The sequence below is a fragment of the Diachasmimorpha longicaudata genome, chromosome 12 (assembly GCF_034640455.1).
Source record: "Diachasmimorpha longicaudata isolate KC_UGA_2023 chromosome 12, iyDiaLong2, whole genome shotgun sequence".
Classification (NCBI taxonomy): domain Eukaryota; kingdom Metazoa; phylum Arthropoda; class Insecta; order Hymenoptera; family Braconidae; genus Diachasmimorpha; species Diachasmimorpha longicaudata.
This window is the reverse complement of record NC_087236.1, coordinates 6,700,021-6,725,056: the sequence shown is the minus strand read 5'-3', so window position 1 is coordinate 6,725,056 and position 25,036 is coordinate 6,700,021. Positions and strand designations below refer to the sequence as shown.

General features: G+C 40.9%; 4 protein-coding genes across 24 annotated transcripts; 2 read left to right on the top strand and 2 right to left on the bottom strand.

The window, feature by feature from the left end:
- The first annotated feature begins 293 nt into the window (after positions 1–293).
- On the top strand, positions 294–2,899 carry LOC135167935 (zinc finger and BTB domain-containing protein 14-like). Of its 2 annotated transcripts, none has more exons than XM_064131668.1 (5): positions 294–634; positions 713–946; positions 1,008–1,184; positions 1,651–2,137; positions 2,411–2,899. In XM_064131668.1, exons 2-5 carry the CDS (start codon positions 764–766, stop codon positions 2,800–2,802), a joined length of 1,239 nt encoding a protein of 412 aa, XP_063987738.1. In that variant the 5' UTR covers positions 294–634; positions 713–763; the 3' UTR covers positions 2,803–2,899. The 2 variants fall into 2 exon arrangements, with proteins under 2 accessions (XP_063987738.1, XP_063987737.1); XM_064131667.1 differs by having other exon boundaries at positions 295–634; positions 701–946.
- Positions 2,900–3,036: 137 nt separating this feature from the next.
- On the top strand, positions 3,037–5,167 carry LOC135167936 (dual oxidase maturation factor 1-like). The gene is made up of 9 exons (XM_064131670.1): positions 3,037–3,373; positions 3,433–3,490; positions 3,575–3,811; positions 3,878–4,031; positions 4,125–4,336; positions 4,411–4,527; positions 4,599–4,699; positions 4,786–4,907; positions 4,967–5,167. Exons 1-9 carry the CDS (start codon positions 3,218–3,220, stop codon positions 5,034–5,036), a joined length of 1,227 nt encoding a protein of 408 aa, XP_063987740.1. The 5' UTR covers positions 3,037–3,217; the 3' UTR covers positions 5,037–5,167.
- Positions 4,388–7,099, bottom strand: LOC135167930 (probable splicing factor, arginine/serine-rich 7). Of its 2 annotated transcripts, XM_064131659.1 has the most exons (3): positions 6,940–7,099; positions 6,524–6,861; positions 4,388–6,399 (listed from the first exon to the last, which is right to left on the bottom strand). In XM_064131659.1, exons 2-3 carry the CDS (start codon positions 6,843–6,845, stop codon positions 5,204–5,206), a joined length of 1,518 nt encoding a protein of 505 aa, XP_063987729.1. In that variant the 5' UTR covers positions 6,846–6,861; positions 6,940–7,099; the 3' UTR covers positions 4,388–5,203. The 2 variants fall into 2 exon arrangements, with proteins under 2 accessions (XP_063987729.1, XP_063987730.1); XM_064131660.1 differs by having other exon boundaries at positions 6,524–7,095.
- Positions 7,100–7,245: 146 nt separating this feature from the next.
- On the bottom strand, positions 7,246–24,557 carry LOC135167913 (rap guanine nucleotide exchange factor 6-like). 19 transcript variants are annotated; one of them, XM_064131593.1, is made up of 15 exons: positions 24,425–24,492; positions 24,187–24,302; positions 23,270–23,453; positions 21,997–22,273; positions 21,517–21,644; positions 21,121–21,204; positions 20,305–20,380; positions 19,803–19,904; positions 16,173–16,385; positions 12,873–15,747; positions 12,307–12,624; positions 11,744–11,860; positions 11,003–11,146; positions 10,228–10,455; positions 7,246–9,116 (listed from the first exon to the last, which is right to left on the bottom strand). In XM_064131593.1, exons 4-15 carry the CDS (start codon positions 22,063–22,065, stop codon positions 9,085–9,087), a joined length of 4,386 nt encoding a protein of 1,461 aa, XP_063987663.1. In that variant the 5' UTR covers positions 22,066–22,273; positions 23,270–23,453; positions 24,187–24,302; positions 24,425–24,492; the 3' UTR covers positions 7,246–9,084. The 19 variants fall into 19 exon arrangements, with proteins under 19 accessions (XP_063987663.1, XP_063987666.1, XP_063987667.1 ...); XM_064131596.1 differs by having other exon boundaries at positions 24,194–24,302; XM_064131597.1 differs by lacking the exon at positions 24,187–24,302 and having other exon boundaries at positions 24,425–24,557.
- Positions 24,558–25,036: the final 479 nt, after the last annotated feature.

The window sequence follows — 25,036 nt, the reverse complement described above, 5'->3', positions numbered from 1 at the left end:
TTTTCAAATGCGAGAGTATCAATCAAAAAAAATTATTTAGCTGGGGGAATGTAAAAATGGTGGCATTGAAAGTTGTCAATAGGCCAGTCGCTGTCGAGGTTTCAATTCGACTCCAAGACGTCCGTTATCACGAGAAAATGAGGCGAGGGGGAGTATTACAGCTTCGGGGGAGTGTTAGATGAAATTTAAATGACCGATAAACTGAAATTCTTGTCGTATGATGTCGCTAGTTGGCAATTCACACTTTACCCCCCTCTCCATATATTTCAAGCACGCATATGATATATCCGCCGCAGTAAATAAAAAATTACCTCGTATGTGAGCATGATTCATGGTGCAGTTATGCATTATGCCCGATTATACCTCAAAACACGAATCAAATAACAAGATTGATGGTTATAATAAATTCAATAAAATAAATTTGGCAAGAAAAACGTTGAGAACGTTAAATCAAACTTTTATTTTTTATTGTTAAATCGTTGACGATTAAAAATGAGAATTATTAATCAGTGATATCATTTGTTATCCTAGTCGAATGTTATCACAATTGTTGAAAATCTGTTAGTGTTTGCGTTCATACCAATTGTTCGGACAGAAAAGGAGAAGGTGCTATCTATTATTAGATAATAAACAGGTAATTATAATTGAAATTATATTAACAACTGATTTTTCTCTGGAACTGCGTATTTATATTTTCTAGCTGTCATAAAAGGTTCGTCCAGAGCAATTGTTGACTAGCATCATATCGAAATTATCATAAACAATGGCTGGTGAACAATTTTCTCTGGTGTGGAATAGTTTTCCAACGAATTTATCCTCGGGTTTGTACTCACTACTGTCTGATGAACACCTTGTGGATGTCACGTTGGCTGCTGAGGGAAAAATACTCAGGGCACACAAATTAATTTTGTCTGTATGCAGCACATACTTCAGAGATTTATTCAAGGTATTGTAGCGAGTTCAAGTAAAATTGTCTTGGAGAATTGAGTTTATTTGTGTTTTTACAGGGTAACAATTGCAAACACCCCATTGTTATACTCAAGGACGTTAATTATCGAGATTTATACGCAATGCTACAGTTTATGTATCAAGGGGAAGTAAATATCAAGCAGGAGGATATTTCTAGTTTCTTGAAAGTCGCCGAGACACTGCAGATCAAGGGGCTAACTAAAGACAAAAATGAGGTAATTGTCGTTCCCTTACTTAATTATTAGAGTCTCTTTCTCTTCCAATTATTATTCTTTATTGATAAAGTTACTCCATCGGCTGCACAGCGCATTAATCGAGTCGATGAGGTCTTTTTATGGAAAGAAGTTAATAATTATTATGTAAGAGCAAAATAATTTCACCTAATTTCACAATAAAAGGGTTTTCTTCTGCCCTAAGAACACCTGGAAATTTACAAACTTTCATTATCAATTAGAAAATGGTCATTACCATTGGATTGTCATTCACCATTAAATCCTTATCACAATGACTATCGTAAACAATTTTTCACAGTAATAAAATAAATTCCTCTGAGCGAAATAAAGTCATTAAATTCCGTTTTGCTTAATCAATTGTTCAAAGACTCTTTAGGAATGTTATCGAGTCTTGCTATAATTGAATTGTCATCGTTTCACCAGATAATAGCTTCTATCCTTCTTGTAGAACAAAGAAGAGCCAGATGAACAATCCTGTCAACTCCTTGAGAAAAATCTGAAATCTGAAAAACACGAGGAGATGGCAGAGTCTGTGGAGTCGCCAGACCTTCTGGAGGACTTTCCACGGTCCTTCGACCATCCCAGTTCCTCGCAGACTGATCTTCCATCCAGCAACACATCAGAAATTCCAACGTCTTCCAGTGCTACCTTTCAAGTACCCGCGGAAAATGTTTTAAAATCCGAAAACGATGAATCAGCGATACAATCAATGTTCAACGAGAATTATATGAGCGTTGATAGAATAGCCAATGCTGATATTGAACCATTAGATTTCACCTCGGATACCCATCAACTGCCTAAGGACAAACCATTAGATTACAGATATGGAATGGGTTCGTCGACCTCAGGTGTTGCATCAGGCAATTTAGAGAATGACAGGCAAACACCGGTGGAAGGCAGCTCTTATCAGTCAGATTACGGGGAGGAGCCACCAGGTAATCACTGATATCGATGTCAATGGCTTTTTGACGCAAATGATTTTCGAATTTTCTTTAGGAAACAGCAACTACACTATTGCATCACATATTCGAAATCCTTATTCAACTATTAACATGAATCTATTACTAATATATTAGTAATTCCAAATTATTTTTCAAGATAAAATTGTCGTTAAATATCACTTTAAACGTTACATTTTAATGACCCAAACGTTTCCTCATTTTGTCAAGTTTTTTTTTCGCAAATCAATCAATAAATTTAATTATCAGGTCACCAAGACGATATGACTTACTCAAAAACGTTTCCCTATGAGTCGTCCCAGCCGAAATCCTCAAAAGGTCGCCGAACAGTGAAAGGAATTCCCCACAGTACACTTCCCTTGGAGACGACCCTTCGAGTTATCTCCGAGCTCGGGCCAACCCTCCGAGTCGAGAGGGGAAAAGTCGTAAGGATGTACTCCTGCCCCTGGTGCTTGAGGCACTTCACGAGAAAGGAAAATCTCAAACTCCACGTGAGATACATTCACGGGCCCCTCGAAAGCCTAACGTGCAAGCTCTGCGGGAACAAGTACAAGAACAGCAACAGCCTTCGGGTTCACTCGTATCTCTATCACAACACCAAACGCTCCAAGCACAACAAGCCGCTCGTACCTAGCAACTGAGATTCGTCCACAATACCTAAGTATATGAGATTTTTCCCGTTTTATTACGTTTTATGATTGTAGAGTATTATAAATATAATTGTTATGAACTTGTAAATTTTCTTCTGAATTAATTACGTCAATCCCGAGGCATTTCCCGCTCCCTCAACAAAATGGCCCTTTAAACCTGGAAAATAACTCCAGAATTCAAATTTTAATGCTCGAATTATCATAATTACGCTTCATCATTCCACTGAATACCCCCGCCAGTGTAGGTATCCTTTCCGCCTACTTTCAATGACTAAAACGGAAGCTCGAAGTGATAAGGGAATGTTCAAACTGTGTGGCTCCCTGATTACAGCCTCTCCCGATTTTAACACGCAATCTAGTAATTTTGGCAGTTTATGAACATAAGCGAATTGTGTTAGATTCAAAAATGTTCGATTTAAGCAGAACCAATGGATTGCCCACAATGTTCGGGGATAATAGATCCCCTGTTACTGTCGATCTCGACGAAGTGGCGATTTTATTTGCATTCGTGGTTCTAGCAGTGACTAGTTTAATCGTTACCCTTGGATACAGCCGGAAGAAGGTGAGACAGATCCAAGACAATTATCAAAACCAGTAAACATTCCCCTCGCATTTTTTCAGAGCCTCTGCTCATTTCTCAAGGTTGGACTTAGCATTCTAATTGGCCTTTCATTAATGTGTAAGATTCTCAAAGAATTATTTACGTAATTGGACCTATGAGCTTCCGAAACTCTTGAATTCCTCAGCTTTCATACCCTTTCAGTATCGAATTATGGGCAAGAGTGGGAGGTGAGTCACATTCAGACGAAGACCCCTTATAGAGCAGGTGAAAAAACCGAAATTGATGCCACGATAGGAATTAAAATTGGCTTGCGTTCGATAAACGTGACATTGAGAGCTGATCCTGAACCAAATACTCCACTCGCTGGAGAGACTATCAACTACAACGAGAGATTCCCGTGGACCTGGGACCAAGGACGATTCGGATTTGGACCTAATTGTAATAGTCCGCCAGTCAATTGCCTAATTGATAAGTTACCCGACTAACTACCTGCTTTTTTACTAGCTGGACATTTACAGAGGACCTTCAGGGAAGCTCAGAGGAGAGGTACTCCAATCCCTATCATCTGGATTGTGGACTACCTCATCATCGATGGAGAAAATATAAGATTCGGGAGGTTCTATAGAACTGCCGGGTGGTACTGCCATATCTTACTCTGGTGCGTTATTATGAGTTGATTGTCAGTTAATTTTGTATTCGCCGCATTTAAACTTAATGAAGGCGAATGGATAATACGTAGATTTACTATCAGGGCAGCGTTCACGGTCTGGATCCTCGCAAATATTTTTCTACACTTAGTTGGGAGGTACGCAGCATATTTCACCGCTTTAGTAGGTATCCTAGAGTTAACCAGCTGTATAACATGGATGTCAGTAAGAAATCCCATTCCCCTGGTTATTCCATTCGAAGGGGGAGCGTTGGTAACGTCTTATGGATCATCTTTTTGGCTGACAGTTTTCGGAGGTAGAAATCTTTATCGATTTTATTAAATTTTAATAAATGGTAAATCACAAATTGATGCCATAAGCGTTTTCTAGGTTTATTGTGCCTGATAATCGCAGCAATTCTGATAGTTATGGACCTCAGGTGTCCCAACACTCTTGCAAATTTTCTAGGGATAAACATTCTGGATCAGTACGATGAATACGTTGTTCGTAAGTGGTGGGGAAATATATAATAATTGAAATACAACGCAGTATTCACAATATCATTGACTGTTTTATAGGAGCAAATGAGTTGGATTACATGAGAGATAGAAATAATAAAGATGGATCGATGGAACTAGGCAGAATGTCTAAAAATTTTCCTGATAAAGACGACGGAGTGGTAAATTATTCCACCACAAATGTTTTTTCAACTGCACATATTCTTGTACACACAAAAGTCTCTTAATTTGATATTCCATTCACAAGGTACTGCTGAAACGTCGATCAACAGCTAAAAGGGCACAGAAGGACCTCCTCCGTGTGGGTTACGTTCCTGTGAAGATACCTCACTATGACGACGTTTATTACAACAATGTAATGGATCCGGGGTGAGTCTCCAGTTTCAACCAGGGATAAATGGTTTGAGAAATTTATTTTACAATTGCAGGCACTCCAATAATTTAATGGAAACTGAGAGGAAGCCATTGCTGCTTCCTCGTCGAAAGAACCAGGAGTAAATCGACGAAACCATCCAGGAAAAGAGGGATCAATTCTACTATTTAATCAAATTATTGCGAATTGCACTGCGTGAGAGTTTCACATCATTTTTTCATCCTGTATTTTTGAATAAATATGAAGAGAGAACTGAGGAGTTTCTACATTTTTTTTCGCGAAATATTGTGTCTCAATTATCGTCATTTTTATCTTTCCCATCGCTGTAGTCAGATCCAGCACGTGAGGTGCCAGGGTTTTCCTCAGACCTTCTGTCCTTTTCCTTATCACGCCTCTCTCTCTTTCTTTCGCTCCTCTCCCTGTCCCTATCCCTATCCCTATCCCTATCTCTCTCCCTCTCCCTATCCCTGTCCTTCTCATGGCTCTTCCTCCCATTGCTCTCGGATTTGTCCTTGCTCCTCTCCTTATCTCTGTCTCTGTCCCGCGACTTCTCCGAGTACTTAGACTTGGAAGACCTCGTCTTAGATCTCGATCTGGACCTCTTCCTGGATTTGGATTTCGATCTCTTGCTCCTGGACCTCGACCTTGATTTTCTCCTCGGTGACTTCTTCTTCCGATCCCTGGATCTCGACCTAGTTCTACGGGATCTCGAGCTCCTCGACCTGGATCTAGACCTGTGCCTACCTCTAGAGGTGCTCCTGCGTCTGGAGAGTGATTTGCGTCGATGCTCCTTCGATCTAGATCGCTTGGAGTGCGACCTGGAGCGGTGACGATGTCGCGAGCGTGATCTCCTATGTCTAGATCTCGATCTCTTTCGTGACCTCGACCTTCGGCTTCGTCCACGCGATCTCGACCTTGTTTTCCTCCCACGAGAGCCACTCCGGCTTCTCTTGTCCTTGGCTAGCATACCGATCATTGGGTCGATTGTTGCTGATATCAGATTGTGGGCCTCTTTCACCCTCGACATCGCTTCCTCGATCTCCTTCTGAGCTGCTTCATTGCTCTTCGCCTCGGGCTTCGCTATTGCCTGTGTCGAATGGAACAGTTTGATCGACTTATCTGCTAGGATTTTTCCATTCAACAACAAGGCATTCACCACCTGCGACTGCTCGTTGAGTTCCATCAGGGCGTAGTGGTCTGTGTCGGAGTCCCTTGTGCACAGACGAAGGTACTTTATCTCCACGCCGTTGGAGACGAAAAACTCCAGCAGTTGGTCCACCGAAACGGAGGAGTCCAGGTTCGCCACCACCAAAGTACGCCGGATCTCCTCGATTCTACGACTATCGAGATGACCTGGTAGGTTTGGATACGGAGGCAGACCGTTGGATTCCAGCTTTGGATCCATTGTTGTTATGACGTGGTTTGGGGGAATACCCTCGATCGAGTTTACCACGTTTGGAGGTAGTTTCGGTTCGGAGGGGTATAAACCTGGGGAAAACAAATACAGTAAATTATTCTCACCTGTCCCAATGAACAAAATCTCGTGGTACCATATGATACGGCGAGAAAGAGTTTTTTCTGAGGATAAATGATAATTTTTTTCGAAACAAACCTGGAACGACAGTGCCATTATTAGTGAGCTCCAATGCTCTCTGCTCATCAGGAATATCTCCATTCTGATAAGGAATGACAATCAAAGCCCTATCAATGAACACAGTATTAGTCATGTGCTGGGCAACAGCAACAGACCCATGATCGTGAAATTTAATGTAGCAAATTCGCGACTGAACTGGCACAGCAACATCCCTGATGGTCGGATACAGCCGAATATCCTCGATCTTTCCCAGGTACCCAAACAGCGTTTGCATCTGGTCTTTGGTAGCCTGGGGTGCGATGTTCGTCACTTGGACGACTTTGGTTGTCCCAACCGCCATTTCGACGAGTCGTGCTCTGTAGTAAACAATTGCAGGTTAGGTTGTCTGCCGATCAACCGGAGGGGTTTTTGACAGAATAAAATTATATTTTTACCACTTTTCAATGCACTAAAGACAGATCGTTCGATGGACTACACATTTTCAGTTTTTACGGGCACATTTAGAGTTTTATGGAGATATTGCGGAACTACGTGTGGATGCGACGCTTGTGTACGATTTCAGCAAAGGCGTGGGGATCCACTGAGCTACTGAGCTTGTAGCAGCTCAGAGATAAAGCTGCAACTCGTACCAAGCGTCGGTAAAGAAGATGCTGTTGTGCGCGGGAATCTTTGAATTCCCTTTTAAATTATTCTCGAAATATTTTGGCATAAAAAGGAAAAAATCACGATGAACATGAGTATACAGTTTGATGATTTTTATTAAACAAAAATCAATACAAAAGGTTTCCGAGTGACTTTTCCCCACTTTCCTCCATCTCCATCTATTTTTTTGTGTTCATTGTCACAATCTCTTTACCATTCCAGTTACAAAAATTAAAACAGTGATTCTATAGTCAAGTTTTGTCAATTTTCCGGATTTTCATAAACATCTGCCTCTGTTTGGTTTTTCATGTAAAAATATAAACCGGAGAACCTCAATGAATTATTCAGGGTTTGCCCGCCAATACGCAAATGATACCCAGTACATGTTTCTTCTGCTGAAGCTGACGATGCATTTGGAATGATGGACAAACGTCCATGTGTCAGTAGAAAGAAAATGTATAATGTAAAATTGATACCAAAGTCAACGTACAGGGGATGAGTGGGAGAATTTGCATTGAGTAACAACAGGCGAGAGAAAGGATTCGGATGGTCCATGAATATACCTAAATAATACATCAAATGATGAGAGATATGTACAAGGATATATAATATTTACGTTTTGTTATACATAATGTAAGTCCTTGAAACACTAACTCTGTTTAATAAGATAATTCGAGGGTGATATAAAGGATAAGCTTATCAATAAGTCCAACAGAGTTCTAATCATCTCCCCAAAGTGTTTACGAATACTGATAGAAGGATTAATGCACTGTTAACTGATTCTGTTTTTTATTCTCCATCTGCTTTCGATGAATATTTTCATTGCATAAAATCATTGATTGATGATGAATCCCAACAATGAAGGAATCCTTCTACGAGTTGAGCTCTTTTGATATTAAATTGAATCGGGTTATTTCTTCAAAATTTATAAAAAATGAAAATCATCCATTAATACGATATTATGAATTAAAAACATCGATAACATCATAATAAATTTGCAGCTTGTCTCAATCGCGGCCGGCGGACGTTGATGTTGAGTATTGCTCAATTGTAATTAGGTCCGTTTTACAGTGGTCTTTTTTCCTTCCTATGAATACACTGACATCTAATTAAGTCATTATTTACTATACATATAAAAAAAATTGATAAAATAACAAAATTTTCATCGTTCACAGATCGCAGTCTGCATTAACCTTCTCACCATGCATAAATAAATTAATCTCCTTGAAAATACGTTCTGTTACGCCTGTCTTATACCATAATTGTTTTTCTTCTATTAATGAAAATAAAAATATTAACTGCAGGGGGACGACTCGTAATTTTACGGAATAAACCTATAATCTTCTCTTCGGCTTGATTTATCTATATTTACTCGGGTTATTTACACCAACTTACATAGTTACGTAGTTTTAAAAGGGCTTCGGTACTAGTATTTAATATGATACAGACGCCTTCACGTGCCTCGACATTACACGATATATAACATCTTTGGGTTCAATTTATTACACATTTATGGGTGATGACGTTGTAATGATTGAAAAAACCATTACTTCACTCCCATTTTATTTAATATCTCACTTATTCTCAAATTTCATGCCTTTTTTCGTGGATACGATACATGATAATCGAGATATTAATGTTAAATAGTCAATACCGTGATGAATTTTTCAGAATAAAATGTTTGAAAAAAACAAAAGGTCCCTAAAAATGAACGAATCGGGTCTCTCCATAAAAAAAACGTATTTCTAATCCTGCACGTAAATTTTTGGCAAGACTATCAGTTCCCTTTCCTATGAATTTATGTGTTTTAGTCTCTTATCATTTTTGTACTCAAGTAAACATTACATTTTAACAGATTCGGTTCTCTTGTTTCCTCCCATAGGGATTAAATAGAAAATATAGAAGACTTAAGCGAGGTTTTGTTCTCTCATAGCCAGTTAGACTGCTGACACTTGAGTATCCTCGTCATCTGCAACACATAAGTTTTCTCGTTAAGACAATGCCACTCACGCTAAGTCCTTGGAGCCCAATAACAACTGATTAATTGTGCAAACGACACAAATGAAAATCGTTCCAGCGCACTTATGGCATTTAATTATTGGATATTGGAAAAACTTTTGTCTGTTGGGTTGTCGCATGATTTTTTTTCCAAGGAACTATAAAAATTTGATGAAATATATTAGATACGAGAGGTGTATGAATATATAATTTATTTGTGAATAAAGTAATTCGTTCATTTATTATTATTTTGTTATCTAATATCTTTCATTCGACTTTCATACGCAGCAATAAAAATGCTCATGCAAAACCCTAATGTCAGCATGCCAGGATTCTGCCAACCGAGCATTGTTCAACTTTCTCTCAAATATGCATGGAATTTCGTCTAGTAGGTGAAGCGTAAAAGAAAATAGGCTGATTGCTAGAATGCAGTCTTTGTCAGTGAAGAAAGGAGGAGAAAAGCTGAGGGAATAATTTTCGCAAAAGTCGCAATTAACGTCGATGTGTTGGATATATCGCAACAATACAGGTATGATAATTGTCCAGGGACAATATCCACTTATCATTGGAATTCATCGATCCTCTGGGCCTACGCTAAATCATTCCTAAAATTATAATCCATCGAAAAGCTATGAAAATCGAATTGTTTATATTTACAGGAACATCGTTTCCCTCCCTTTTTTCATTGGAGTATAAATCAGCTGTTGAAGTCGCTTGTGCTCCACCACATTAGATATTAGTCACAAAGACAGATTCCAATTAAAACCCCCCAGCCCACAGGTACCAGGGGTTCATCCCCTTGTGACAATAATTTTCTCCCCCTCGTCACCAGCCTAAAATATCCAAGGCCATGCAGAAACATATGTACATAAAAAAATACATAAATCCTCGATAATCCGTATTGACTAGCCACCACCACACTATTTACATCGGAGCGAACCCTATCACGAGAGCCTCGGGCCAACTAATAACCCACAACCGTAGCGTAAACACACAAAATTTGAACACAATGTTTAATAATACATGGGTTAAGCAAGTGTGAAATTATGAACGAGTAAAGTGTGTAGCGTTAATGCTAGTACCATCATCGTGATTGGTGCGGTAGGTAACTCCTTCGTGGCTGTGAGCACGACCTAGTCTGTGTAATCTGGCCATCTGTGCAGCTACTTTGTACGCAGGTGGTTGACGACACTGTACCGTTCCCAGTCCAGCTCTCATCATATTCATTGGATTTGTCATCATATTATTAGTCATCAGATATGTTCCTCCACTATGATGTTGTCCCGCGTTCATTCCCGGTCCTCCAGTACCTGAAAGCCCTCGACTGTCTCGTTTTCTGTGTTTTTATTTTGCTTCATTTAGAAAAAAATATATATAGTAGCCCAACGCGCGTCAGTCCGGGAGGTACAACAGAATTTCTCGACGACGACAACTTTTTGTTGAGTTTATTTTCATTAATTGAATATTCTTGTTATCGAAATGCAGTCACGCAGTGAGGGCTTCAATTGAAGCTTTCTCCCTTAATTAATGAGTAGTTCATGTTACAATTAGAGCCCCGAAAGAAATCACCTGCACGAAATACACAAGAAACAATTTACAATTTACGTGAGAGATGTACCAGAAGAAAAGACCAATACACAAACCTGTGAGCTGTATAACCATCACAAGCAACGACAATGCAGTTATTTCATTGTTTAGTATGCAGTAGCGATTTTTTAGCATAAGCATGTCAACACTACACAGCCGATAATATTTTTGCGCAATTATGTTAGTTTTATCCGTGGATTTAGGAGTGCAATGACGAATAATGAGGCAACGAAAGCTATGGATTTATACGAGGTAATGGAGATCACTCACCTCCAGGAAGTTGGGATTGTTGGTTATGGTGTTGCTGATGGTGATGAGCATGATGATGAAGATGATTGTGGTTCTGGGCAGCAGGAAGCGGAGGTAGCACTGCTACTGCATGAGGGAAAGGGGGCAGTCCTCCTCGAATGGGTCCTGCGTTACATATACACCACGTTTTTTTTTTTGGTCTCGTTTTTTTTTTTCAGGAAATTCTCTGTTCCCCGTTACAGTCAAATAATTGTTCAACGTGGAGAAGGGGTGGAAGGCTATTGAACCTACCCAAATATATTCATAGGCATTCGTTTTTTAAATAAGACTATTTCCATTTATCTCAGGGAAAAACGAAAGCATAAGAAAATGATTGAAGTCTTTTGTATTCATTCTTCATGAGTTCCATTGGCCTTTTAATAATGGAGGAGTATCAGAGAGAATATAAAAAGCGATCAGGCTGAATGGAAATCCCTGAGAAAGTTCACCATAACGCTGGGAAAATGCACTGCCCGCTGTGTTATGTGGAGAACGGAGTGAAATGTTACCATGGGAGATACGAAATTTATAAACTACTTGTCACAGTCGTAAAATAAACATTATTCCGCACGTTTATTTCAGCTGCCAATATATTCCTCTCCTTCCATATTTACTCGCGTTCGTTTTGAGTACTTCATCAGTTTTCGGTGGAATTGGTTGATAATATCTTATGGTACCAGTTAAATCACCATGACAACAGTGTGTTTCATAAATGGAACATACCTTGCATGGAGGAGTGTCGCCTCTGTGGTAGTGGTGGGCTTCCACCGGCTTCCACGCTGCTACCACTGTGACTGTCCAACTGTGTACTGTGACCACTGTCGCTGCTTGTTACAGAACCTACACAAATGCCCCAAAATGCTTCCATCATACACGATTCAACCCAGTAATTAACATTCGATTATTCATAGATTTTTTTTTTTTCACTGAATCTATCGTTTACTGATCTATCTCGTATGTCCCATGGTGTCCATAACAATTTTTTTCACCTGTCCAAAGGTTTTGACTTTTAATTTCAAGTGATTTAAGAATATTTTTCCTGTTTGTCTGAAAAATGAAGTACGAAAACTGTGATATGACGTGACAACGTGCAATAATCCTCATCATTGCTATTCGTGATTTTGTAGTGAAGCGAATGTAGGGAGAACTCCAACAGCTGAAAATAGCGAGACTCAAGTGCACCATGGGCCAAGACAAACGTGGAAGCCGTCCCTCAGTTAGTCAGACAAAAACTAAATCAACTGAACTAGCGAAGGACTAGATACACAAGGACAGATTGAACTCACCACTTGTTAATGTTTTTCTCAGAGGTTGAAGATTGCTGAGACTGGTGACACTGCTGCTCTCAGCGCTCAGGTCAACGGGAGGTGGAAGACCGGATGGAGTGTCACTGTGGGATCTCTCGTGCATTGGCACCCGAGTACCGGCGGCCACCCTCCTTGGCGCGCCAGGACTGGGCTCGAGGCCACTCGCGTGGAGGGTTAATCCGGGAACTGGGTGGATGGGAGGACAGTGTTTCGGCTGGTAGGGGCGAGTCTTATGGGGATCAGAGAGAGCTAGCATTTTTCGAACAGCTTGTGGAGAGGCTGCACCGAATTTTGTACCTAAAAATTAATATTGAATAACGTTCCTGACAGTTTCCATGGTGAATAACTTTTTAAACCGGTGACAAGCCAAAATTCCCATCATTCTTATTCCCCTTATTCAGGAGGATTTTTCTTCCTGTGGTTTTTTGTCACAAGGAATTCTTATGAGTGGAAATTTAGGTATGCAACCATTTATATCAATTAAATGCAAAACTATTCAGCAATGCTTGGAGACTGATAGGTGATTTGATATAAAGGTAAGACACCTTGAATACTTTTTCTGCCCTCACTTGTACTACTGGCGCTACTGGTTGTCGACAAAGTCGGCGAAGGATGTCGTCTTCCTCTGCTGCCGCCGTGTGGTGCAGCAGCCACAGCTGGCACAGTACCGGCATGTGGCTCGCATTCGACAGAGAGCGCATGCAATCGTTCCTCATCTGTTATCACCTTCATATTGGCAAGATACGCCTTTACACGTCTCACCATTTGCGCCTCCTCGAACATTTTCTTCGAATTCGGGGCAGCTGTCGACTTCTTCCTACGTTTCACAGTGGCTGTCTGGCCCCCCTGATTGGCAGTTGTCATCTGATTTAATGCCACCATCGCTGAACTCGGTGGCTGTCCCCCTCTCTCCAGCATTGTCAGCAAATCGTAGGGTGACGAGCACATGTTGGTGAGTGTCCTCACCTCCTTCGCTATCATTCTGAGTTTTTCGAAATTCACGAGACCCTCGACTCGTGAATCGTTTCCCAGATGAATGAACGTAAGATCCTTCTTGACAACTGGGTAGAAGGGAATAATGGGCGGTTGTGTCTGCTCGGATGCCACCAGCTGTCGATATTTACTCATATTTCTGCTGGGATCCATGAGCTCCTGCAGATCACTGAATAATCTCTGATATTTACTCGGTAATTTTTCCCACGAGGCGCGCAATCTTGACACCGCCCCATGCCCAAGACCCGAGACAATAGCGAACATTGAATTAAAGTTCTTACACTCCTTGCACTGTCGCGCTATCTTAATAAACTGCTTAATAATTTTACTTCTCTTTACGAGATTGTACTCCGAACACACCTCCGTCACTACCCAAAACATCTCCCTGTTGACTAGTTCAGCAAATTGGCTGAGCATAGGTACACCATACCTACTCTTGAGTTCAAATAAATCATCGACGTATTCTGTCGATTCAATTTGTCGAAATATGCTAAAGTCTTGTAATGTCAATTGTATTGCCACTTCAACAGCATTCAATTGAAGAAAGTGCACTTGAGATTCACGTATTAATTCCGGTGCTTGATCATCGGCCACTAGTGTCTCAGATACACCATTTATCCTCAGGTAATACCGTGAATTTAAGCCTATTCTCTCAGCAAGATTCTGCAATTGATCTGGTAGTCTTCGCTGTTTTATCATTCCGCCCTCACCAACACTGACCTCAGCCAGTGAAAAATTCGAACTACTCTCGGTTATACCGAACTCCTGGAGTGCCAGCATCACAACCTCGTGGGCCGTTGTCTCCTTGTGAACTGGCAGGTACTTGCATGTTTGATCAGCCTTATACACTTTGAGCACGTGCTCAGGATAATCTGGTGCACGTGAATCCTCGTAGCAGTAGAGGGATGTTAAATCTGGATTACTTCTCGAGTGATAGAGATTCGTTGTATGGGATAGACCGGTGCCAGGTGGTGTATGAGGAGGTGCCAGAGAGTCGTCAGCATGCACACCAGAATTTATAGTGTTCTTTGGCAATATGTTCATCTTCATCAGAGCTTTTTGGAATCTTCTCTTGGGGCCGAGTGTCATGAAGCCCTTGTGCTCTTTTTTCGGATCCTTGCAGGGAGAAACATTGTTATCATTCGTGAAAAGTGGAACACCACCCACCATGGGATTCAGCTGGGTGTTCGTCAGGAGTGGATCTACATGAGTCGATAATCTAGCTCGCGGATCCGGTTGTATCCTTGGTATTTCCGGTTTAGGAATTCGGCCCCTGGGTCTCGGTGAATTATCCGGTGCCTGAAGCATCTCCTTGAAAGCCAGCAGATTCGATTTGACTGTTATACTGAGATGAGTTGAACTACGAAGCAACTCGAGGGCTCGTGCATGACTGACGTGTTCAAAACGCTGGCCATTTACCTCCAGTATCTGATCTCCTCGTTTCAGTCCCACATCCTCAGCTTTCGATCGCTTATCGACTTTTGATATGAATATACCATAGCCCCTCTCGTAACCACCGAGAATACTGAAGTGGAGAACCTCATCCCGGGTGGGTCGTGCCAGGGTGACGTTTCTAGTTCTTGCTTTCGCACCACAAGCAATGTTCAATAATCTCTGCTGTCCCAGCATTTTTTCACGTTCGAGGGCGCTCTCAAATGCCTCCAGAAACTCCATCATCGAGGGGTCTGTCTCGAAATCAGTGAAGTGATTGTTAACCCATAGGAGCACAACTCGTGCTACACGATCTCTCACGTGTGACTGACTGAACCACTCCAGTAGTTGATCAGCCACCAACAAAGGGCTCTCGATAAACGTTCTGTGGGTCAATAAAAAATCCTCGACATAGGTAGGATCTGTTATACTATTTTCCTCGATCAACTGAAGCATTAAACGCTCCGGTGTACCTCGGATGACAACGTGACCACGACGATTACCACCGTCAATAGCACCACGTAATTCTGTTACAAGAATTACTCTACCGTTCTCTTCGTGCCTCCTCGTATTCTCCTCACCCTGATGCTGAATACGAAAATAGTCAGCCTGCGTTACACACACGAATTGACAATCATTACACTTGGTTCGCATAACACCCTTGTGAAGTAATCTCTCCATAGTGGGGAGAATACCAAAACTATCACCAAGGTGAAGGTGTTCGATTGTTCCATCGCTGTGTTCAATCTCAACAGCACCATTTATCAAAACACTCCAACTGTCAAGTTCTTCACCGTCGTTCAGCACGATCATACCTGCATGCTCAACCACTGCGAATACCATAACAGCGCACAGCGCTCGCCGTACAGCGAGTGTCATGTTGGTGAAGGCTTTCAAATGCTGGGTGAACTCCAGGAGGATTTCAATGTCGTCTTCGGTTCGCTCCGCTGGATCTTTCTCGAGGCATTCACGCACTGTATCGCGAACAGTCAAGCTCTGCAAGATAATGGGGAGATTGGTTTATTGGTAATCGATGCCTTCGTCGAGCGATGGAAAATAACAGCACATTTTTTTTTTCTCACTAGCTCTCGTTGAATGCTCAATTGTCTTGGTAATTTATTAGGGATGCCTACCGCTTTCTACATGGAATTCCCCGGAATGTTTATTAGATTCTGGTTGAAAAATCTATTTAGTTTTTGCACCAGTGCTATTAAAAATTATGAGACTTTCACGTGCGTTTTTCAATAGATTTGTTCATGAAAAAAGTAGCTGGATGTAAATTTTTCCGTATAATTTATGGCACTGGGATTATTACTACGAGCGTTTTCTCAGTACTTCCTGTTTGTATTTTATTGTATTTTTTTAATAGCGTTTTTGTTTTACCACACCTTTATCTCTGAAATATTACTATTGAAACTTACATCCATGCTCTCAGCCAAATCCTCCTCTTCATCGCTATCAACGATGGACTCAACGAGACCAGAAAAATCCACTTCATCGTTATCAGCATCCAATGAGCCCTGGACGGATGTCATTGTGTCAGACCCACTGTACGCTGAGCTAGTGTCACTGGAGTGACTACTCCTGTTGGACTTTTGGTACAGCTCAGGCCTGCCCGCAAGGCCCTGCGTGAACTGTACAATAAAAATTCACAATTACCAGAAAATAATTAATGCGAATTCCATTATTTTTCTGGAACACATATCATTCTTCGCGTCAGTATCATCGCAGTCTCGATTGTCGATGATTAATTTCATTATCATTTGTTATCAGACATGCTTCATATTGACAACATATTGAGTTTTCCTGCATAAAGAACAATTACGTCAACTAGCGTATGAACCAATTACCTTTCTCATTTGTCCATTTGAGTAAATGTGATCTTTGGTACGCATTTGCATTGTGACTAAGGCATACGCCTCCACAAAATGCAATCAATGTTAGGAAACAGCAGTGAAATGATACAATTAACAAACCAACGTACATATCAAATATGTCCCCCCGGGTGATACCACACTGGCGTGCAATAGCAACAATGAAAATCGAACAATCAGTCATCCTTTCAACGATTGTTTAGCTGTAGAATGCAGCTGTAATGGTTGTTTTGTTACTGTGAGAATTTATTAAAACAATACGGTAAAAAATGAGCAAGTCACTACGCCATGTTGTTTCCCTAATGTGGGAGTTGACAGCGAATGTAATAATTCCATTCTCCCTCAGTCAATGATAATTAAAGTTAAAACATAATTGTTCATCTGTCGGAGAAGCTTCTCCAGCAGAGGCTAGAGAATCTATCATTTCTTCGTTGGTAGATTAGAAAGCTTGGAGGATGGACTCCAGTCATTGACGTTTACCAGGGAGGGAAATACCGAGAATGGGCGTGATTGGTATCGAGGTGCATTTGTAAGTTAGGTTAGGATCATTGAACATGTCATCACGTACGAGGTGCATCCAACCGTTGGAGAATATCGCGAGTCAACTAGAGAAAGCACGATGGCTATTCACATATTGCAAGCTGGGTGCATGGTACAACCGTTCACCAATCTGATATCGTCAAATCATTGATAATTATTTGTCAACGACGGCCCCCCGCCCATCGTGACAGAAAAAAAAAACAAAGGGAACCCGTGATGGTTGGAGAATGAAAAACAATAATGAGAGCCAAATGTCATGAGTACAAATTGATCTGAAACCTCATTCTGATCTGACACTGGCAAAAGATGGAAAACATTGTTGGTGAAAGGGAAGAGACAAGATAGAAAACACGACAGGCTTGTAGCATGCGTCGAGGCCCCCGCATCTTAACTAATATACGAGAGGTGCGTCTGACCAAGGCCATTTTGGAATAGGATATTTCCCATGTAGCTCACTCAAATGCTGTTAAAACAGCAGGAAAAATTATTAACAATTCCGGACACTCACTTGGTACATCCCGAAGGCATCCATCGTGTATGATACACGTTTATCGATGTAAAATCCTTGATCTCAGTGGAGTAAATGTATCACTTCCAGTGATAGTAATATCGATAACCCATTAATTCATCCTGCCAATCCATAATGTATTCACATTTCTCACCATCATCACATTGTTCACATTGAACTGATACATGCACAGTAAAGCACGTACTGTTTCTTGCTCTATTTCACCCGCATTGCTCTGGCACTCGACTCGCAATTATGTACAGCACAAGCGAAAAATATATCAGTCCCCGTGGGTTTATCCACCAGCGTTAAATAGCTATGGAGCCGTCGACTTTCTTGTTACTTCGCCGTTCTTCGTTTTTTTTTTTATATTTCTCTCGAATACACCTAGGTACCGCTGTTACAGCCCCATGTTAGACCACGAAGACTAGCGGTTCTCTATGAGCTGAACAGAAACACAACCGAACAATAAACGCAATGAAAATCTGGCCTGGGTATGTCGTCGGTCGGCGCTGCTTCGTTCATCGTCGAACGTCGGTCCCTTTCCCCATTACTCCCCTCTTCGCTGTACACCTCTCGCGTTCATGCTTCTTCATCTCTCTTGCTCATTCAGAATTACTACTCCATGCGCCAGAGCTCAGCCTCTCGCACTGCGCAACGTACCACCAAAGAACACCAACACATTTTTAACATCGAGCGTATCCCACTTCAGTCACATGACCGCATAAACGAGCGAGGGAGACAGGGGTGTATCCATCAGAAGGTACCCGGGGGTACAACGGGGCACCTGTAGCTTGTCCCCTCTTCGTGTAAATCTCCATCAATGCACTTTTGGAATTTATCTTTTTCACTCCCAATTGACAGGTGAGTCTCCGTCTATTCTATTTGGTTTGTTCGATCGGAATTTATTTTGGAGATTGGGACTTTTTTTTTAAATTCATGGAGAAAAGAGAAACTCTAACTGGAAATGGCTGGCGAGATGAAAACAATATGCCCAAATGAATAAATCACGAATGGAGTTTCCTTCCCACACCAAATGTATCAAACGGCCAACCACTCGTGAGACATTCATTCCACTTTCCTAGGTTGTGGAAATGAGAGATTGATCGGGGGATACCTGGTGGTGCGCACCGACACAACTGCAACGTTCTTTGAAGGTGTTTGTTGGCGGTGGCAAGGGAAGGAATGAACTTCTAGGATATCTCGAGAGGAACAACGCTGAGAGGGAGGCCACTGCCCGCCCGACTAATGATTCTCTATGCCCCGTTACACTGCAACCTGCATCGCGGCTCTATTTCGCAGATTAATCGACAAGTGAACATTCAATATTGCACGGATGGGGATTTTTATTCAATGAAAATGTCAGGTGCCCTGAAATACCACTGAAACCCAGGAAAATTTTGATCTATTGAAAGTTAACACTTTGCTGAGTTATTTCGGAGTGAGGCGACATTCCGCAACTTCCGATTTCGAGAGATTCCTCAAGTTCCGGACTGCGGATATGACATGGGCGTTAGGATGTGGAATATTTCGGAAATAGTTTGTTCTGAATTTATCGCAGACTTCCGCAGTTTTTTCCGGCTCGCCAAATAAAAGGTTTCGTCAGCACTTTCATCGGCTTTAGTAAAACTGATTCAGGAAAACGAATTAATTAACTTCTGTCTCGTAAACGCATTTCAATAACCAATTTTCGACGGAATTTCCGGATGGGATGTGGAACATCCGAGAAAATAGTCTATTCTATCAATGGAAGTCCCGGAATTTCCTTAATTTCTCCAAACACTATTGTAGGAAAACCCTAACTACGCGGAGAAGTTGCAGAGTATGAAAAAAAAAAGTCCGAGACTTTTCCGCAAAAATAAGGCTTTATCACCAAGCATTCGGCACTAGAGGCGACCTTTATTTCTCAGAATTAATTAACGTTTATCTTAAATGCATTATAATTACCGCTGGACACATTCCAGCCGTTATTTTTAATCATTCACCAACAACTTCCGGTTTATCATCAACGGAGAATTCCAAAAACACACATTCATGGGAACCCGCCGCATAAATTTAACACGAAGAAAATAATTCTATCGATTAAAGAATCAGAGAAGATGAATAGAGATTGATTACTGAATATTTACCGTATCGTCGAAAACGAAATTGACCTGGCGTGCATCGCCGATAGGTTGAGGGTGTGAAGGTCGGGACATTTTCCCACCGGCATGCTCTTCCGGGTAATCAATCTGAAATGACAAAACAACGACATGACGATTACGTCATTCGATGAACTTTATTGACTATATCTTACGTATGGAGTCATCGCGGTCGTCACTAATTAATAAAAGATCATTTTTATATGATTGATGAACCCGAGATAATGGAGAGTGCTTTTCCCTGCTAGACAGATTGTTAACTGAATAAATTGAATATAAAAAATAAATCGATTTAAATTGCTTCTGATATTTGTTGAGCTATACATGATTTCTCATAGAGATCCATTGCCATTACGAGCTGAGAGTGAAAGGAGACGGATTTCCCCTTTCCCTACGGGATTTATCTAGACCTAAAAATTGGCGAGTCAAATTGCGCCTCATTTATATCCAAGAATAAATATCGAACTTGTATCGACTCTGGAGAACTTACGGCTATCATTTCAGAGGCCTCGAGGACGAAGCACTCGTTAGGACGTCTCGGGCTACCGCCGGTTCTCTTCCCAAAGCTGAAACAAATTTTAAATGAAATTGAAAGAAAAATTTTTTTTTATTCCAATACCGAACGTTTATCTCCCTCAATGAGACCACATGATTGCTATTTGCATAGAATATATAGTATTTGTTATATAATAGAGCACGAAAACGAATTTCCCGAAGAAATTCAACATTTGGAGTTTGCGTCACTGCGATAGGAACAGTTTTACTGACATTTCCGACAGGACTTCGCCGGAGTTAAATGGACCAGTTTGTTGGCAACTCCATGAAACAAACTTTCATACCAGCAGTAAATCAAGGATGCACATTTTTCCCGCAAATAAAATATAATGGAAAAAACAGTTTTATAAAACGCGAGAAGGAAATGCAGCCCCAATTTCATCATCCGTTACTAAATCGATGCACTAGATATAGCTTATGAGAAGAGAGTGTTAAAGTTTCATTCTCGTCGTCGATCGGAAATCGATAATGCGCTATGTAACACTTCGCCCTTTGTTTACCAGACAGGACAATTCAATCAGAAAATTCCAAACAAAAACTGGAATGTGCATGAAAAAAATGACGGAGATGATGTGGAAAAACTGGGCATTATATTTATAATGTGGCGGTAGCAGCGGTTGAGTGCAAATGAAGTTTGAAATCGCGGTAGAATTACTGATTAACGTGTTTGCGCACTGTGGGTATATTTTATGGTCCATGGACGCGAGAGTAACTGATATTACCGGAGTATATTGGCATTAATTATTATTACCTTGAGCGAGGCAAAAACATTGATCCATCGATGAAGACTGAACCGGAAAGGAGGATGTACCAACTCGTTGCCAATTCACCGGTGCTAGAATACAATTTCATGGGGAATTTCAAAATACTATCGAACAATGGACGAAAGACATATTTTCTTAGATCCTGGGAGAGTTAACTACAGGTGAATCTCCACGCTAAAATGACTAGATAAAATTCACGATCTTTAATTCGATGATTTATGCATTGGTAAGACAACAATTGTTAACCGGAATATTTCAATTGACAAAGTGGCCCAGAATCAGAAGAAGAGCTCTTTTCAAAGTATCAAAAGAACGATGCGTCACATTATTCAAGTATGTTGTGCGGAAATCGTCTATTACTCTGGACATTGGCCAGTACTTACTAATATAATACATGATTCGCGTGGTGCCTCTCATATCTAACAATCTTGCAGAGTTCACGGAGAAGTGAGTCTCTGCATGGCCGTAATGCTTCCAATCCGAGTAATCCGTAGTAAATGATCTGGAGATCCTGCAAAACAATTACCTCAGATGATTTGTATTCTCATCTGGGATGACTCAATGATCAGAGACCTCAATATCGATAACTGGGTCATTAAGGCGCGTTTTTATCATTCTTGAGTATTTTATAATAGCTTTATTAAAAAAAAATTATTAGATGGGTACAATGAATGCCTAGAGTCGTTTAGGATATATAGAACAGGAGGGGTTTTCCGGTCTTGACAGTTTTTTTGAAATTCCATCGATGAATGGAATCATGTCAAACAATCTTTTCACCTTCCCCATGCAGAATGACCCGTGTATAGACCCTTCATGTTCAATAACTGACCGAGGTCACAGCATAATTGATTTTTTCTCCTCACCTGAAGTGTCCGCCTGTCTGGATCACGAGAGAGTGCCCTAACAAAATGTGGATCTGAATAGCCCGTCATACTATTCACTGGACTATCTTGCCATGACGTGTAGGTAGTGCAACGTACTTCGATGACATTGAACCAGCTTCTTCTTTTCAACCATTGTCAGCCGTTATTCTTCTGACGGCCTATTCTATTACAGAGACCAAACGCTCCCATCATTGGAGCACGGTGAATTAAGTATTAGCTTGATGACTATTCCGTGGGGATGATTATGCTATTCTACCTGAAACAAAGGGAAAAGCGCAAATTAAAAATTAACTTGCCATAAAATTTGAACACTTTGTTGGCTAATTTTTTCTCATAGAACGATGTCAGCTCAATAAAAAATACGAGAGAGATGAGATTAAAGGGGAAATAACATTTTAAAGGAACGAAACATCAGCAGTAAAATAATGCTACCGTTGGTTTTTTTTTTCAGTTACCCGAGCGAGGGCTGCAGTTGCGACGCCGAGTACTGGCACGCACCTGCTACAATATCCTCGAGGCGTCTTCTCCCTTCCCAATATGTACAACCCGGACACTCATTCGTCATTCGAGAAAAAACGGTTGGACTAACGAATTTCTATAATTAAAAATTCCCGTGGATTTTTTTCTTCCGTTTTATCAATTTTTTAATCGCATTTTTGACGAGCTCGCCTCATGCATTTCTATGTTATCGGACTAGGCTTGCATTTTGTGCATGATATAATGCAGTGGTTTTATTCAGCCAATGGGGCAAAGTACAATTAATAGAATACGTGCAAAAAAGTATAACATATCCACTCGCATATAAATTACGTCGGAGGGCGAACCTGCGTTATTAATGAGGATGTAACGTACAACGCATTTACGCCCGCTTCATGGGCGGTGCACTAGTTACCCTGATGAATTATTCTCACAAAACATCCCAACTATATCCTTTGACGTATCATATTATCGTGAATGTCTATTTTCCCTTTGAGAATGGCATTCTCTCGCAACAAAAAGATTTTTTATTACTGTTTTCGACAATTTCGAATGGATCTACGCTAAGTTGTTGGCTCCGGATATAGTGATTACGGATGGTCTCACCTGGAGTACTACATACAGAGGAAACTGGGAAAAATGACGGTGATTCTTAGATAGGCAAACCGTTGCATCTACAATCGGGTCTTTTTCATAGGTTTCATTCTACAGTTGAGTCAATGCTCTTTTAGAGAATCAGGAAAAAATCATTTTAATTTCGTTCGGGTAAATTTACCTCTTGATCTAGTTTCTCCAAATAGTCTCGTACAATGGATTTTCGATTACATCTGCAGATCCTACGTGGGAAAGTAGCACTTCACATACGTCTGTTGTGCGTCCACACGGATGTCGAGGCATGTGGAAAATGAGTGAAGAAATGGCTGGCTTTGTTCGAGATACAACGAGTCTTTCTAGATGTTCTAGAAGAAAAAAAATCGCAAGTTAATGGGCCGAACTTCAAATACGGAATCGAATTTTCCGTTTCACACCAATTATTCGGTCGAAAGGTGTTTCATAAGGGCGATAAGTCCTTGTCAAATGAATTTCACGGATCTGTGATGAGCGTGATGACAAATATTTGGACATTCAGGAAATTCAGTCCTGACAAATCGACTTGCAACCCAGTGAAGCCGCTCAATATCTATTTCGGTATCCCGGATTATTTTTCCCTTAACAGAAGAGGTCAGGAATTTTGGACTCGCAGATGATTATAGAGTCAGTGGATTGGGGAAAATTAAATAGTCTTTCTCAGCTTGTGGCATCATTTTTATGGCTTTCGGCTTCCACCTGCCTACGGTCTATAAATAGTACCTGACTTTTTCCGCTCCCTCTTTTCATTTTTCCCGCATAATTCTGCGACAACCCATGAATTTATGAATTGAAAAGCCTGAAGAATTCTCCAGAGACAATTCCGGAGACGATTTAGGGGGGCAAGAACGACAAGTGTAATGTGTTTTGTAATAATAGAAAGGGAAACGCAAGGTGAAATCTCCGAAAAATGTGTCACCCAGCCGTTGAAAGAGGCTCCACATTGCCTCGGTGATAACGACATACCTGGCATTCTTACCGTTATTTCATCCCATAAGATTCAACACGTCTTAATTGAAAATTCATAACAGTTATTTCATGCACGTGTCTACATACGGTACTCACAGCTTACAATTCAACTGGAAGAATATCCCTCGGTGATGTACGTTAATCCAATTTTGGGTGAATTATTGAATTGTCATGATTACACTTGCAGTAACACACACTAAACACACTCAATCCTGGGAACAACATGGCAATATTGAACAGTGTTAATGAACATCGAGTTGGGTATTGTTGGTTAGGAATAAACATGCAAATGGATAACACCAAAGTGTCATAAAGCAAGCAAATGAGTCTTTACCGTTGACTTCAATCGTCCCCCGTCCATTGGGACACGCTACATGCTTGGCGCGACGCTATTCCCCTCCACTTGTCGCCGAAACCCCCACTTCAGCACCTTGGTAGCCATGGTGCTATATATGTACAGTTTTGTGTCTGTAAAATTTCTCAACCACTTGAAGTTGGGCTTGGGACCCTTCGAAAATCCGGTAGTTGGTCACCAGGAGGGGAAGAGAGAGAGAGAGAGAGACGCTCGAGAGGAATAGTGGAAATTGAAGGAGAACTTCCAACTGGTTTGCATGAACAGGTTGAAGACGTTCCACAGCTTCCGTTTTGATGTATTTCGTGGCTTTGCGGGGAAACGCCAGGGGGTGGGGGAAGGTGCAGACCTACTGACCTCCATCCCTTGGATTCTTTCATTTTTTTATCAAGTATTTTTGAGCGATTAAAGTTCAATTTATCCTACACGGATCACTAATCCCACATGGGGATTCATGGAGATAATCGATTTTTGGAGAATCGATCATTGGGTAATCGATTTTTCGACAATCGATCGTTTGATAAACGATTTTTTTTTAACAAGAGGGTAATGCACGCATGAAGTACATTCATAAATAAATTCATGAATAAATAA